Source organism: Rhea pennata, chromosome 4 (genome assembly GCF_028389875.1).
Source record: "Rhea pennata isolate bPtePen1 chromosome 4, bPtePen1.pri, whole genome shotgun sequence".
Lineage (NCBI taxonomy): Eukaryota > Metazoa > Chordata > Aves > Rheiformes > Rheidae > Rhea > Rhea pennata.
In genome coordinates, this window is record NC_084666.1 from 70,160,809 (window position 1) to 70,175,699 (window position 14,891).

At 36.7% G+C, this 14,891-nt stretch overlaps 1 protein-coding gene across 2 annotated transcripts in view; it reads right to left on the reverse strand.

The window, feature by feature from the left end:
* Positions 1 to 14,891, reverse strand: part of CCSER1 (coiled-coil serine rich protein 1) — a 621,814-nt gene that overhangs the window by 189,938 nt on the left and 416,985 nt on the right. For both annotated transcript variants that reach the window (XM_062575026.1, XM_062575025.1), the window contains exon 9: positions 6,594 to 6,671. In XM_062575026.1, the coding sequence (XP_062431010.1) occupies positions 6,594 to 6,671 (78 nt within the window). The remainder of the gene's footprint in view (positions 1 to 6,593; positions 6,672 to 14,891) is intronic.

Genomic DNA, 14,891 nt, shown 5'->3' on the forward strand with positions numbered 1-14,891 from the left:
TATATTGGTACAGTAATATTTTTTGCAATGATTTTATTGCACCTTAAAAGCAAGACAGCAAGGTTTATGAAGGTAGAAGAAGCATAACAAAAATGTAGATGTAGTGGGAAGAGAAAAAACTTACAAGCTAAGAAAAACACTGCACATTTATTATGCAATATATTACAGGAATTTTTTTTAAAAAGATAGAGACAGCAATGTAATATTAATTTCTAATCTACCAGAAAGCTGAGCTACTATACTGTCAACCCATGTATTGCTACAAATACTTAAACTGCACCTTTATTTATACAAGCAATCAGAAGTTAACTTACATTCAAAGTAAAACAGAATATCATTGATACTAACTGAGCACCACTACAGAATGTGAAGTTTACTATCCTTTACTCCTAGAAATGACAAAATAAAATGCATAATCCCTGGAAATAATCAACCCCAGAATACAACTGGTTAGGGGAAGCCTGTATTTTCCACATTGCAAGCACCCCCAGTTGCTTTTGGGGTTCATTCGTATTATACGACAACTGACATATCTACCTGCATGTTACCACAGATGCCAAACTCTGGGTATTGAATTTGTTGGAGAATGTTTGCTTGTGCCGAATACTTGAATCATTTATCCCTCTAGCGAGCAGTACTATTTCTCAAGTTTATTGATGTTAATAGCTTAATGGCTGAACAGAATTCAAATAGCAAATGCCTAGTGACTTGATGGCTAGGCTGTTTGGCAAGAGTTGGCAGGACACAATCATAAAAGAAAAGTCTCAGCAAAATCTTTTACCATGAATGGATGGAAGGTTGGAAATAACTTACCCAAATAGAACAACTCCAAATAAACAGACATTAAGAAGAAAAAGTGATTGCAAGAAGTTGTAAGGAACAAGCACACCAAGAAACAACTTGGATATTGAGATATGAATATGTATACAGCAGTACAAGCAAGGAAAAGATTTGAAATGGATGATTTGATTTCTAAAAGGTACTTACTGTTTAAAGAACTTTACATTGCAGACATGCATTAGTCATAATTTTGCATTACATTATGTAAGTTAGAAAATGAGAGAAAATAAGAAATTGAAGGAGAAAAGTAATGTAGTAAGATACAGTAGTGGATGTACATACATTTGGGGGAGGGCACAGCAGAGGCAGAATGTATTTTCAACTTCAGCAAGCCATTGCACATAGTAACAAACAACAGGATACTGCAGATAAGTATCTATTTACATAGAACTGCTAAAGTTCAAGTACTCTGTTACTCTCTTCCCCCTCCCTCCTAAAGCAGGTGGCTCAGCCCAACACAATCCTCTCAGCATCCCTAAAGCCACCTGGCAGCCTGCCAGAGGAGGAGGAGAAGGAGCATCGATAGGGTGGGGAGGAGAGCAGGTCTGCCTGGGCATCCTCTTCTCCATCTTCCTCTCCCTCCTAGGGAGATATGGAGACTGTAGAGATAGCCATGTCCAGGTTTTACAACGGAAACGGAAGCATGCTGCACACTGCAGTGTAGCGCAGGTTATAAGACAAATACTCTAAACATGTTTCAGCATGGCGATCAACTAATTTTAACATTGCACAGAAGTCCACACTTACACCTGTGTATTACCTGGTACTGTTGTAAATATAATGCTAGTGACCATTAATCCAAGAAAAATTTTGTTTGCAGATAGGAAAATCAAATAGCAACCAAACTAGAAGTAATAATAAGGAACTTCATCGTCTGAGTCTCTAACAACAGGACAAAAATGCAAAACTCACTGAGGGGGAAAGGATTCTCACTGAATGGGGAATGAACTGAAGATCAGTCTGAAACCCATTAACATCAATTTTACTCTGAATATGAGAGAGAAAGAACAGATGGAAGAGCAATTCTGAGATGCCCAATCCATCATATCAGCCTAGGGCAAACACAGGAAAGATACAGAAATCAGGCCAACTCTTCAAGAATACTGCTCCAGGTAGAAAAAAATTAAATACAAATTCCTTTCACCCAAACCTACTCAGGAGTCAATTGACAAAGGAGTACCAACTCTCAATTCTTTTGTTAACAAAAAATCGAGAATTGTACTGTGATTGACTCTGCTTTCAAGAAACATGTTAATGAAAACTTACTTGGTAGTGTCACAAGCTGCAAAGTGCCTATGTGATGCCTGTATGCTTACTTAGCTCGTGGTCATTACTGGAGCTGTACTCTAGAACATCGCTTAACACGATCTCATCATTGGCCACAAAGCTACATGGCCACCTCTATTCATCTTCTACTGCACTTTAGTAACCTGACGGACAGAAGAGTTACTACTAGATCTCTCAGTAAAACAGACAGTAGACAGGGAAAGGTGAAGCAGGTTAAACTGGCACCGATTAATCACGACACATTCACATCCTTTGTTACTTAGCAGTCTGCCCTGTCAACCTGTTACTCACACGGTTCTTTCTGCAAGACTTCATCTTTTACATGATTCTGGGTAGAGATTCTGGAAAACAACAGATGCTGGACAAAAGGCAGACATCCCTTGACAGTCTGCAGCAGAAAACAGTTAGTTTTCTGAAAAATCTAGATTACTTTCCAGAGTCTTGTCTCAAGACAGACTGTAGTTGGCTTGATACTTCATAGTCAATTCAGTTAAGTAGCAAAATAATCATAATCACTTGAGGGAACAGTAGTACTTCTGACCAGGGTACACCTTTCTCCTGCTTATCAAAGTCTTATTTATTTAAAACTTCAGTTCTAAGTTCTGTAAATATTTTATTAGATTGTTTTAAAACAGAAAACAAACAAAAAGCATTGAGCTTTCTAGTTCGTATAATTCTTCATGATTAACATTATCTTTATTATTTCCTCTTCACAAGTAAACTATTCCTACCAAATCTTCCATTTGCTTAGTTATATAGTACTCTAAAGCAATTCTGGTCAGAAAACCCTCAGTTCTGGATGGGATAAAACAAGTAAGTCAAAAGCATTATCCAACAACTTATAGGTATAGCAGAAGATTCTAGGATCTCATATCTCGCCAGTGAGTTTGACAGCTAGAATCAAACTCCAACTATGTTATGTCCAGCATCATGTTATGTGCATGACAGACTGCATAACGACAAAGCACGCTATATCCACTTCCATTCTGGTATCCTGCAAAGTACTTACCTACAACACTCAGAGTCAACACTTTGCCTATACTTTTTCAGAGAGAGAGAGAGAGAGAGAGAGAGAGAGAGAGAGAGAGAGAGAGGTTTTTTCCCTTTGAAATACTGAAACATTCTTTCTCCCCCCATTCCTTCTCAAAGACAGACTAACCTCTAGCCTTTTTTGACTGCTGTATAGTTAATGCATGAAAGAGTTCATTTCTTGTTTAAAACAAAGCAAGAACTTCCATTTATTCTAATGACACAACCTCAAAGCTAAGAAACAGTATCTCAATTACTAGAGAATCCAGAAGTCAAGTAAGATAGAGTACTGCTTTGTTTTTGGAGACTAACCTGTCTCGCGATCTTGGACTCTGTCATCCCCTCCTTCCCGCGCTAGGACATTCATTGTCAAAAACTAAACTGCAGCACAGATATCTTCTAGCCTCTTGTGTTTAAATCTACATATTCTGGATCATATTTAGCAACATAAAATACTGACATTAATTCAAGATAATTGTATTGAAGGAAGGGTGTAAGCCAATCACATATGTTGCAGAGAGCAGAAGAAAAATGAAATAACCTCATCAGGCATCACAATACACTAGAAAGAAAGGTCATCGCTTTTCCAGCTGATTTTCATGAAATCATTCCGTCACTGAAACAAGAAGCAAGACTACTCCGAAACCTCTCAGAGAATTTATGAAAGAGTTACTAGACTTTTAACAGAACTACTAAGCTTATAAACTGAAGCAAAAATAGGAAAGGACATAAAACAACTTTTTCAGAAACATCAATTCAAGGATTTCAGTAATACTCCATTCAGAAGCGTGTTCTGTTTGTACAACATAGATGAAGTAATATGCATTATTGATAAAGCTCTTACCTGATCATAGATAGCCTTTGAAGTTAAAGAACAAGTGACCTTTTTCCTTTCTGGAATTACAGTAACAAATCTGTAGTGATGATGCAACGAATTTCAGTTTTTTGCTTACCTGTTAAACTAGACAGCTTAAACTATTCAGCACATGCGACTCCCCCAAAACAAGAGTAATGGGGCAAGGATTACGTCTTGCATTCTCCAGCTTGTTTTATGTTCGACTATTTCATCTAATTTCACATTAGCACAATATTATTGTATTCATACTAATACGCACCTAAACAAACTCTATATAAATTAACTTGCAGACACCACTTACCAGAGAGATAATTTGCTCTTTAAAACTTCACATAAAAGCAAAGAATACAAGCACTATTGTCACTTGTCTTCAGTGGAAACACAACTGAAGCCATTACTATCTATAACATCCATTCTTGGAAGACAAGTTGCAAGATCTAATGAATAAAAGTACATACTTTATATTATGAAAACTGTTAACACTATTTATTTGCACATTCCTCTTCATTCTAGCATGCCTTGAGTTCCTTAATGAAGATCACAGTAAGCACGAGTCATTCCTTCAGAGTCCTGTTCAACTTTCTCCGTAATCTACTCCATGTAATGTAATTTTCACAAGCATTCTGTACAACATAAAATCAACACAGATGGACTTGCTGTTTCATATTAAAACATTCCTCATTTGCTTTTGTTGGAGTATTGCACTACCTATATACGAAAACATGATTCCAACCATGACACAACAGGTAAGTGGGTAGGTAAGGCCTTGAAAAATGTGTTGTACCACTACTTTTGAAGAGACTTCTGCTTTTGGGGTTTCCCCCCCTTTTTATATAAAAATATATTAAAAAAAAATACAAAAAATATCTATATCCCAACCTAAGTCAGACAACTGAGGTAGTGTTCTTCTTTCTAATTTTAATATAGTAATAGCAATCGTCTACTTTACTGATGGACAGCTCCCCCCCCCTCAGTCTTCGTCCCTTTTTAGTGGGGCAAGTGTCATTTAGCAGTATCAATCACTGCAGCATGAGAGACTACCTATTTGGGTGGCGGGCTGGGGGGAACAAACACAAATCACATCAGTTAAAAAAAACAAGTAAACCAAAAACCCTCAAAACCAAAAAGTAAACACTCCTAAAAATTACTTATTCACGTTTTTAGTGGAAGAGTTATTCAACATATAAGATGCTCAGTAAAGTATCTCTCTAGAACTTATTTTTCCCAGCAGAAAAATGTATGGCATAATAACATACAAAAATGTTTTGAAGTATTACTGAATATTCTGGGATTTTCATCATCCATGAAGATACCTCATTTTCAGCTCATTGAAAAAAACACTGCTGTCATTTCACAAAGACACAGCTCATTTTGCAAACCATGCACAAGAATGAATCAGTGCAGTCAGATGCACTGAGCAAAATATTGGCACATTTACTCTAAATGAAAAATACTCAACAGATAAAATTACTAAATGCATAGACTCAAAAAACCCCAAGCATTAACAGTAATATACATAAAAGTAACACATTTTTGTTCAAAGTAGTTAGAGCTACAGAATCAGCATGCCTGGTTTAAAAGAAAGACTAAGAGAAAAATCAAGCATAACTGACTTCAAGAAGTTTTCTGATTAAGAGTGTGAAACTTATTTTTCTATCTTTACAAGAATACCTGAAGACTCAGAAGACAGATCTTTAACACTCCAGTACTACAAAACACATTGAAAGGTATGTTTCAAAACACGCACTTAGCACTCCTTGATTTACCACGCTTTTTAAAAATTTAGAGCAGCACATTGAGATACATCACTGCAGAACTACAAGTATTTTGCAGAACAGTCTTTGGTAACAAGTATGGTTAGATTCTGCTCAACAGGAAAAAAATAACTGTGCTAAATATTCATCACCGAGGCATTCTTAATCAAAGATTATTCAAGAAAATCATGTACACAAGTGAATCACTACATATATTCTACCAATGTTTCATAGAAGGAACACTCTTCTTTAAGTTTCTTATATTTAAAGATTTGTCCTTATGCATATTCTTGCATGAAGCTGCAAACTGTCAACTCACTTTCTAGCAGAAACTAACGCTGCTCCAGAAACAAGATTTGAGTCTGACTTGAAAAACTTGTATTTCTTCCATTATTTCCATAATTCAAATATTATTTGGACAATACATAGTGATTATAAACAACAACACGACATTGTTAATGAGTGAATTACTTTTGATACTGAAAAAAATAAGAATCCAATTATATGTATCTTCCACATGTATTTATGCTAATTCTCAGCGTATTGGAATTATTTTTAAAACACGAAATTATTAGGGTGTTACAGCATGCTGGCAGGTAGTTGTAGTTTTTTTTTTTTTACGTTGTAGAAGACATTTGAGAATCATTTAAGAGCAAAGAATGAATAATATTCCACATAAATCCTCCTAAATCAATGCATGGAGACAACAGCCATAGAAGCAAACAGGCTGATAGAAGTCTGAAACCCATAAAGGTGATTTAAGAAAAACAAACCAAAAACCAAAACGAACAAAAAGAACCCCAACCCTGCTCAATATAGCTACTTACATCATGGCCTATGAGCTCTGTCTGAGTGGATTTATCTGCATGGGAAGCAAGAACCTTCTGCAAACACCGGGCTTTTTCCTGTAAAACAAAGCAACATATTGTAGGCGAGTCATGTTTTTCCTCACTGCGCTGTACAGCAACAAACATTCAGATAAGTAGTTCAAAACTCACGCATGGACAGCTATTTAGAAATTAATATATTATGGAGTTATTCTCAGAGGTTTATTTCCCTGCTATTACTTCCTTGTACCAATTGGTCCTTCTCTTAAATTGAGAGCAAGTGCAGAGAGCATGACCGTATGAGAACTGGGACCACCCTGCGGACGTTGCTGCAGCACACAGGAACCTTCTTCCAGAGCAGATACACATCTCAACATGCAAACTGTATTAGGGAGCAGCAGCAAATCTAAATACCCACACTGTTCCAACAGCAAAGACGTTTTCCGAAACATTAAAAATAAAAAGTAAACTCCACAGCAGATCAAAGTATCAAGACAACATCCCTCTCACTCAATGGAAACAGATTATGCAAAGCACAAGCGTTTCCATTTCTACTCGCCCAGCGGCCTCTTCGCACCCCAACCTCTGCTGAAGTCCTTCCCGTGGGGATCCCTTGGGCAGGCTCATGCAAAGGAACCTGGCCATTTGACACAACTGCGCTTCACAGAAGGCATTTCGAGGCTTCACTTAAAGTATCAAATCTTCTCATTGACTAGAAACACCGACCCTCAACCAACCTCAGCCTCTGTGTATGTGCGCACGTGCATATACATACATCTAGTCATACATATGTAGGTATGGTGTTTTCCCCTCCTGGAATGTAGGTCACCTTGCCTGCAAAGAACATGATGGAACAACCATAACAGTACAGGGTAAGGTGGGAAAATGTCTGCAAACAGGGTTCCACAAACAGAAAAAAGAATACTTAAAAAAAATTTTTTTTATATATACACACACACACCCCACACTTCACTGCACTTAAGGATTCCTGTCTACCAATTCACACTTATTTTTCAACTATGTCCATATGAAATACTTAACTCATCTCGGAGTGAAATGCTACAGACCTATCAAAGTATGCTTTCATGTTACTGACACCTATGTGTTACAGTAAACCAGAACCTTTGTTAATTGTATTTCAGGTTAATTGAATCTCAGTTTTCACCAAAATAAAAAGAGAAACCTTATTATGTTCAGCTATTTAGGTTGTGATTTCCTTTATAGATACTCGTTCCACATAATTTTTAAAATCAAATGTCATTTGTTTCAAGGATTGAAACATACAACTCTAAAATAAACTCATTTTCACCAAAAGCAAGCACACAGGAGAAAGAAAACATCAAAATGGTCCAACCTCTGACTCCTAAAAACTCTTTAAAGCCCCACACACCACTGACTGATCACTTCAGTGACATAGGACAACTTGCTCCCAAACTCACAGACATAACCAATTAGAGAAACTTCCGTATTCCCAACTGAAAAGTTTATCTTTAAATTTGAACTTAGTAGGAGATTGTACAGAAGATTTTAACTTATTTTGTTGAGGTACCAGTCACTTGTTCAGTATTTGCTTTAAGCATTTGGAAAGCAACACTTACTGCTAAAAAACTGCGTGAATTTTCCAGTTACAAGCCCAGGCATTCAGAGAAACTAAACGTTCATTTAAGTAATGTGATAAGTAAGTGTTCGGACCAAAAACGCTATTAACCTGTATCTGATCAAATTTAACATTTGCATACTTTCTACGTGGATCAACAAAAGCATATTTTTGAGTAACTGGTGAGGAGGAACAACTATAAAGAAATCAAAACCTTCTGTAAGACATCCTATTAATTTGGAAAGCTAAGAAGGCTGGAATAATCGGAACATACCTTTTCTGCAAGTAGGTCACTTAACTGTGTCTATGCAGAGAGGTCAATTTTTTACATAGTGATCTAAGTTCTGATTTCACCTTATTTAATTACCAGAAGCAGGAATTAAGGGCTTTCCTGTTGACAACGCGTAATACCTCCTCCACTCTCCACAAAAAAGAATACATTCAATTTTGTTATGTGAAACAAGCTTCATAATGCAACTTAATTCATTTCAAAAGTATTAAAGATAATAAGACTACAACATATGACATCTTATTTCCAGTGATGCAGCAGAAGTCAGCAAAATATTCAAAATTATGGAAAAGGTATTTTTCCATGTGGTAACATGGCAAGCTCTAAGCTGTCTACAAAACAGCACCCTGCCAGAAGAGGCAGTTTGCACTTAAGAGTCATTCAATTTCATCTTCATTCTGTATGTTCCACTACCTTACACTGCTTCATCCCTACAGAGATGAGAGATTTCTTGTTGCTAGAAAATATATATATATATATTTATTCCACAAGATATACCTTAGTTTATGAAACAGTTCTGGTAATATTAAAGGTATTAGACTCCCCGAAACACTATAAAGGTGTTCTTTCTGATATAAAAGCTCTTCTTAAAATGACAAATGGGTGTTTTAAAAATAGTTTCATGCTACATTGATTGTATCAACAGACAGACATTCTAATGGACTGAATTGATAAAATAATAGAAAAAGTTTTTACACCACAATGTGACATTTACATTTAGAAATTATCATATATTATACTATGCAAGTTAAATGCAGAACTTCAGTATAACTGCTTCTGTAAAACTGTAGAACTTCACACAATTAATATATATTAAACCTCTTCAATGCAATAAGTTGTGTAAAATACTAATAGCTACTTTATTTCATTGTATAAAAATACTGTGAATATTTGACAGCGTTCACTAAGCATTCACAATATCGGCTTCTTTTGGCCATGCATTTACAGGACAGGATTTCAAACAAATCCCAGCTCCTAGGCACAGCTGAACACCCTCTGCAGATAGGCAATCTCCAAAGAAAGAAAAAGTTGCTTACAGGAGACAACCTTCACCTTTGCCCAAATATTTTATTTTCTCTTAAGAACAATCACTTAAAAAGATTTGATGTCCGGAATTCATTTTGCTTCTGCTAGTGTGTAACCTAGTGCACTGCCAAGGTTCCCACAGTTACTGCTGCAAGTGGAACGGCCTATGGGACTCGGCAAGAGACAGGCTGTAAAGGAAGTTCACGCTTTCTGCTTAGCCAGCTAGTAGACGGACAAGCTTTTGGGTGCCCAGGTTCTCAGAAAGGGCTTTGGAACCAAGCCTTCGTCCATTCTTCTCAGCTATAGCAAATCAGCCAAATAAAAGATTGTTCTGGCAAGCCAAGGGGCACGCTTTAATATTAGTAATAAAGAAATAAGTTATGCGGACACATTCTTTATTGTGGTCTTCAATTGCCATCACAGCATTGCTCCAAAACACAGTTGCTTAGTGTTATAAAGCAATATTTTAAGTTCTGAAACTTCCCTGAGACTTTTCTGCCTTTACAGAACACTAGAGGATCTCCTCCTTTCAGTTCCTAGCTGAATAATTAGTGACTGTTTCCCTAATTCACCTAGTCTTATACTAACTGCATATATTGAATCCTACAAGCCTCTCTCCTCATATCAAAAAGCTTCAAAAACATGTTTTTACAATTCCATATTGAGATGTAAGCACGTTGGAAATGTTAAAACACAGTGTAGGTGCTTCCTTAACCTCTGCATGTGCCTACCGAGATACTTCATAGAGTCACAGATGGTTAAGCAGTCCCGCCTCCTGCTTTTTGCCCTTTTCTTTTGCACATCTGAGAAGAGTCTGGTTTCATCTTCTCTGTAAGGTAAGTAGGAGTAAGGGACTGCAGTCCTGAACATCTTAGTGGTCTTTCACAGGACCTCCTCTAAAGCCTAAAGAGAGACTGAATAATTTTTTTTTCTTTAACATGAATTCCACATTTTTAAGATCAGTTGAACAAACTGCTTCTGGGTGATTTAAAAGAGGTCTTCAGCTAATATCTTTTCTTAACTCTTTTACATGCTGTTAATCCCTATTAAAATAAATAGCACTAAGAACATACTTGTATGGTGAAAGGAATAGACATGACAAATGCATGACAAATTCTCGGTCACTGGGTTCACTCTAACTAGTGAAAAGACAAGAGCAGCTGTTGATGATTTTTTAAATCACTTAACTCAGAGCAACGTTGCTAGCAATAGTCATCCCAACTTCATGGGTCTTAACCAAGAGCAGGCATGTGAGAGCAGGAACTCCAGCAACTGTGTAGTATGACACCTTGTTCCATCCTTCTCTGTTGCTTGAGTTACTGAGATCACTATCTAAACTCCTTCCAACAGCCCTAGTGAAATCCATTAGGCCACAATCAACAAAGCTATTCCTTTACAAGGGAGTAAGTTCACATGTACTTTATGCCTCAAACTCCCTACAGCATGTGACTGTCATCAGTTATATACTTCTTATTACAATTGTGTTTGCAATATATTACTGAGGGATACAGGCGACAGCTGATCATAAGCATGTAAGATCATTAGATAAAATAGGAAAAAATATGAAGGAGAGAAAAAGAAAAAAAAAAACGAGGGAAGAGAAAGAAGAAACACCAATATTCTTTGCATCCCGGAGTGCAAAAAAACTTTCCAGAGTGGGAAAGTGTTAACCAGAAAAAATTTACATTTGAAGACAATAAAAGAGAGACTAATGCAATCATTGCAGTTGTACTGACTGTAGCTTGTATTAGAAATGAACAAAACAAAGCCAGTGCCTCTTCCCAGATTTACATATCCATAAATGTGCATGATTTATAAAACATCAGAGACTCAGCTTGAGTATTGTCAAGATCCCAAGTACTACTGAGTATTTTCTGACTCATTACTCTACTCCTCTTAACACCACTGGAAGAAGAAAAAACACAAACAAAATCCATCCAAAGGGAGTCCTCTACGTAAAAAGTCTATAGGTATCACATACAGGAATGAGGGCAAGTCTAACTTCTAGGAACTCGCACACTCAGATACCTGCTCATTTGATAGGAAATGAGCTATCAATCCACCAAGTACCTACCTCCTTCTAATCTGACATGGTATTAGATAAAAGATGTTAAAGTGAGCAAGGCCTTGGAGAAATCTGGAAAAAGCAGACACTACAGACTGTCAAATTACTTTAATATTTAGAACCACCAGAATCACCTTGTGGACTCTAAGAGCTACATTTTTATTGCTATAGCTTGGGTTTTTATTATGCTGCATAATACAATACGCAACAAAGTAGCATAAAACATTAAAAGAAACACCTCTCATGGATACATTTATCTGTCACTGTTCTACAAAGAGGCCTATGAGGAATAGTTGCTCCAAACTAAACTCTGAAAAGATCCCCTTAACATATACACACACCTACAGCAACTATCCAGATCTATCTATATGCCACGTTCCTTACAAATCTAAGTTATAAAACAAGTATTTGTTTACGTACTGTTTGAAAATAGCCTCTTATTAAGAAAAAAAGTCAGCCAATATGCCTTAACACAGGCACAATATTGTTTTATAATAATATTAATTTAAAAATAAATATTGAGGTTTTAGATTTATTCAAATTAAATGTATACTGGAACAAAACATTTTAAATGCTGGAATTTCATCTGTCATATTATCTTTTTGATTAAGAACGAAATTAGGACTTCAGCTGAAATGGTGAAAAGCAGCATTTTGGGCTACTCGTTTTGAAAGGGAACACAACAAAGAAAACTGCTTAGCCCAAAGCCTTTACAGCTGAAAGGCAGCTACCAGACTGAAAGTAAAGTGAGTTATTACCAAACTACTAATTTAGATTAAACTACCTGAAGCATCTGACTGGCTTTTTCCTACATATCGCCTCAGGACTGAAGAACATAAAATAACTTGGACACCTTCAGCTGCGAGCAGGTTGAAGGGGGATTTTCTGTGACCACTCTCTCACCCAATTTCTGATCAGTGGCAGCATGGGTGCTACTTGTGGTGTTTGGCTTAAGTGCAAATTTGAGACCTCAAATGCTTAGAAACTACCTTGCATATTCATACTGATCTTAATTCTTACTCAGATAAAAGACCTCACAGCTTTTCATATTCAAAACTCTTTACACTCAAACAACTCAATCTCCCACAGACTGTAGATTACAGTACTGCTTCATGAAGATAAATCTAATTCACCAAAACAGCCTGTAATTCTCAGCATCACTGTTGCAGTCAGATTTACAGCTCACATGTAGTTTTCCTTCACATTTACCACACCATGAATAACAAGCTGTTTGTCACATAGATCTGGGGGACAAAAGCTTTTCTTCAAAAGCCTCCTCAGTACAGCTGAATTGTATCACACTTGGAAATGCTTTGTGGAGCTAAGCAAAAAGCCCAGATGTCTTCCCAGCACATACCAGCACTGTGGCTACAGGAAGCACACTCAAACACTACAAGGAGGACTAAATTTGTGGAGACCAGCTGAACTCAGAGGCTAAAAATCTGCATTTAAAATTAGAGGCATTACTCTGGAGTCACAGCAGCTATCAGCCACAAGAGCAGTAGCCTGTTATTCAGGAGAAAAATTAAGGTGAAGTTGGTAGGAATGCATAAAAGTATGCACAAGCAGATATTTCATCAAGGTTTATACTACTGCCAAATGAAGATAAATGACAAAGACCAAAAAACCTATGAGATTTCAATCATAATTTCAGTGAAAGTTTCATAGCAGTCACACCAGTATTTTGTTCTAGTGTCCTTATATAAGCCAACATATTTTCCTCACTTATTATTTAATAAGTATTTTGTAAAACATTTATAGCAGGCAAATCCCTATACAGAAGCTACGAATGATTATCTGGAACAAAAGAGGATGTCCCGTTAGCTTCAGGTTCTACTTAAACACAGTATCCAGGTCTTGAACAAGAAAGGTGAGGAAAAGCCAATTTCCAAGCCATGTGCACTACTTAAATAGTTACTTACTGCCAATCCAAAAAAAAGCCCACAAATATCTGAATACATTTTACAGAGTAAAAAAAAGTAACTTCAGATGGTTATTACAAAGTGATTATACTTTCGGAAGACAAACAGATATTTAGAGCAGTTCAGATCTTAACAGAATTCCAAGTCTCACTGTGGTTATTCCACGTATTCTCACATTCAAGCAAAGGGTTACGAGGTCCTAGCTGCCAGAGGCATGCGCACCTTGTGCAGCTGTACAGAAAAGGACTTCAAGCTTTTAGAGCACAGGCTATCTGAAGGGGAACACAAACAACTGAATCACTCAATCCAGAAAGCTGGTGAATGCTAGAGACATGGAAAAAACAAACAAGAACTTTGAAGTAGAATCTTCTGACTCCCATTTCTTTGACCGGGCCATGCAGGTATCCTAAACATTGCACTTTTTACCTGTGTATGTATTACAAAACTAAAAATAAATATTTACAAGGATGAGACTACCACGGGATTTCAGGACAATGATTTGGCAAACATCTGAGCTTTTTTCCTTTTCTTAAAAGCATCTGTGAAAGTTTAAGGTATAGTGGATATCTGCTCATGCTTTGGATCAAAGTTACAACACAAATCCAGTTTCTTGGATTCATTTTCTTGAACAAATGTATCTGGATTTGTTATCACCTGTTTCATCAGTTGCATCAACCAATCAGTTGCACCTCTAAGCAGTATTAGAATGAATAACCTGCTTTTTAAACCAGTACCTAGTTCCTGGTTTGGCTATATACCTATAATTAGCAACCATTCTGTCTTTCAGTAAGACTGTATAGCAAGTAATCATTTCCTTATTACTTAGGTTTCTCATAACGTATCAGTGGTGCTCTAAGAAATGTTTACATACCCGTATCACAAGGTATGGAGGAACTCATTCAGGTTATCACATCTCCAAAGCAAACAAACACAAAATTACAAATTACACATTCATATATAGCCAAGGTGTGTTACTGCATGCAGTATAAGATACTTAGTGTCACATTCTGTGAGCAATCTAAAAACCAACCAGAAATAAACCACAACCAGAACAAGGAATGGTTATTAGTGTATTCTTGTTTTTAAAAGCAGCCAAAAAGTGGGAGAAGGAAAGAGAAAGGCGCAGTAACACAGTCATAAAAACTTCCAAAAGGCAAATTCATCACCAGGTATACTGCCATTCACACAGAAATTAGCTCTAAGTGTTGTTTTGAACTTTTTGCTAACACTGTTAGTCCTAATTTGTGTTACGGTTGCATCCAGTTGTCTGGAAAAAAAAATGCTGTAAATCCCATGCTAGCTGGTTTAATAAGGAAGCACTTCTATTTTGTCTCGTATGTCCTTAGATAACGTCCCTAGTCCCACTGAGATAAACTCAGTCCCGTCCCTACAGCTGCAA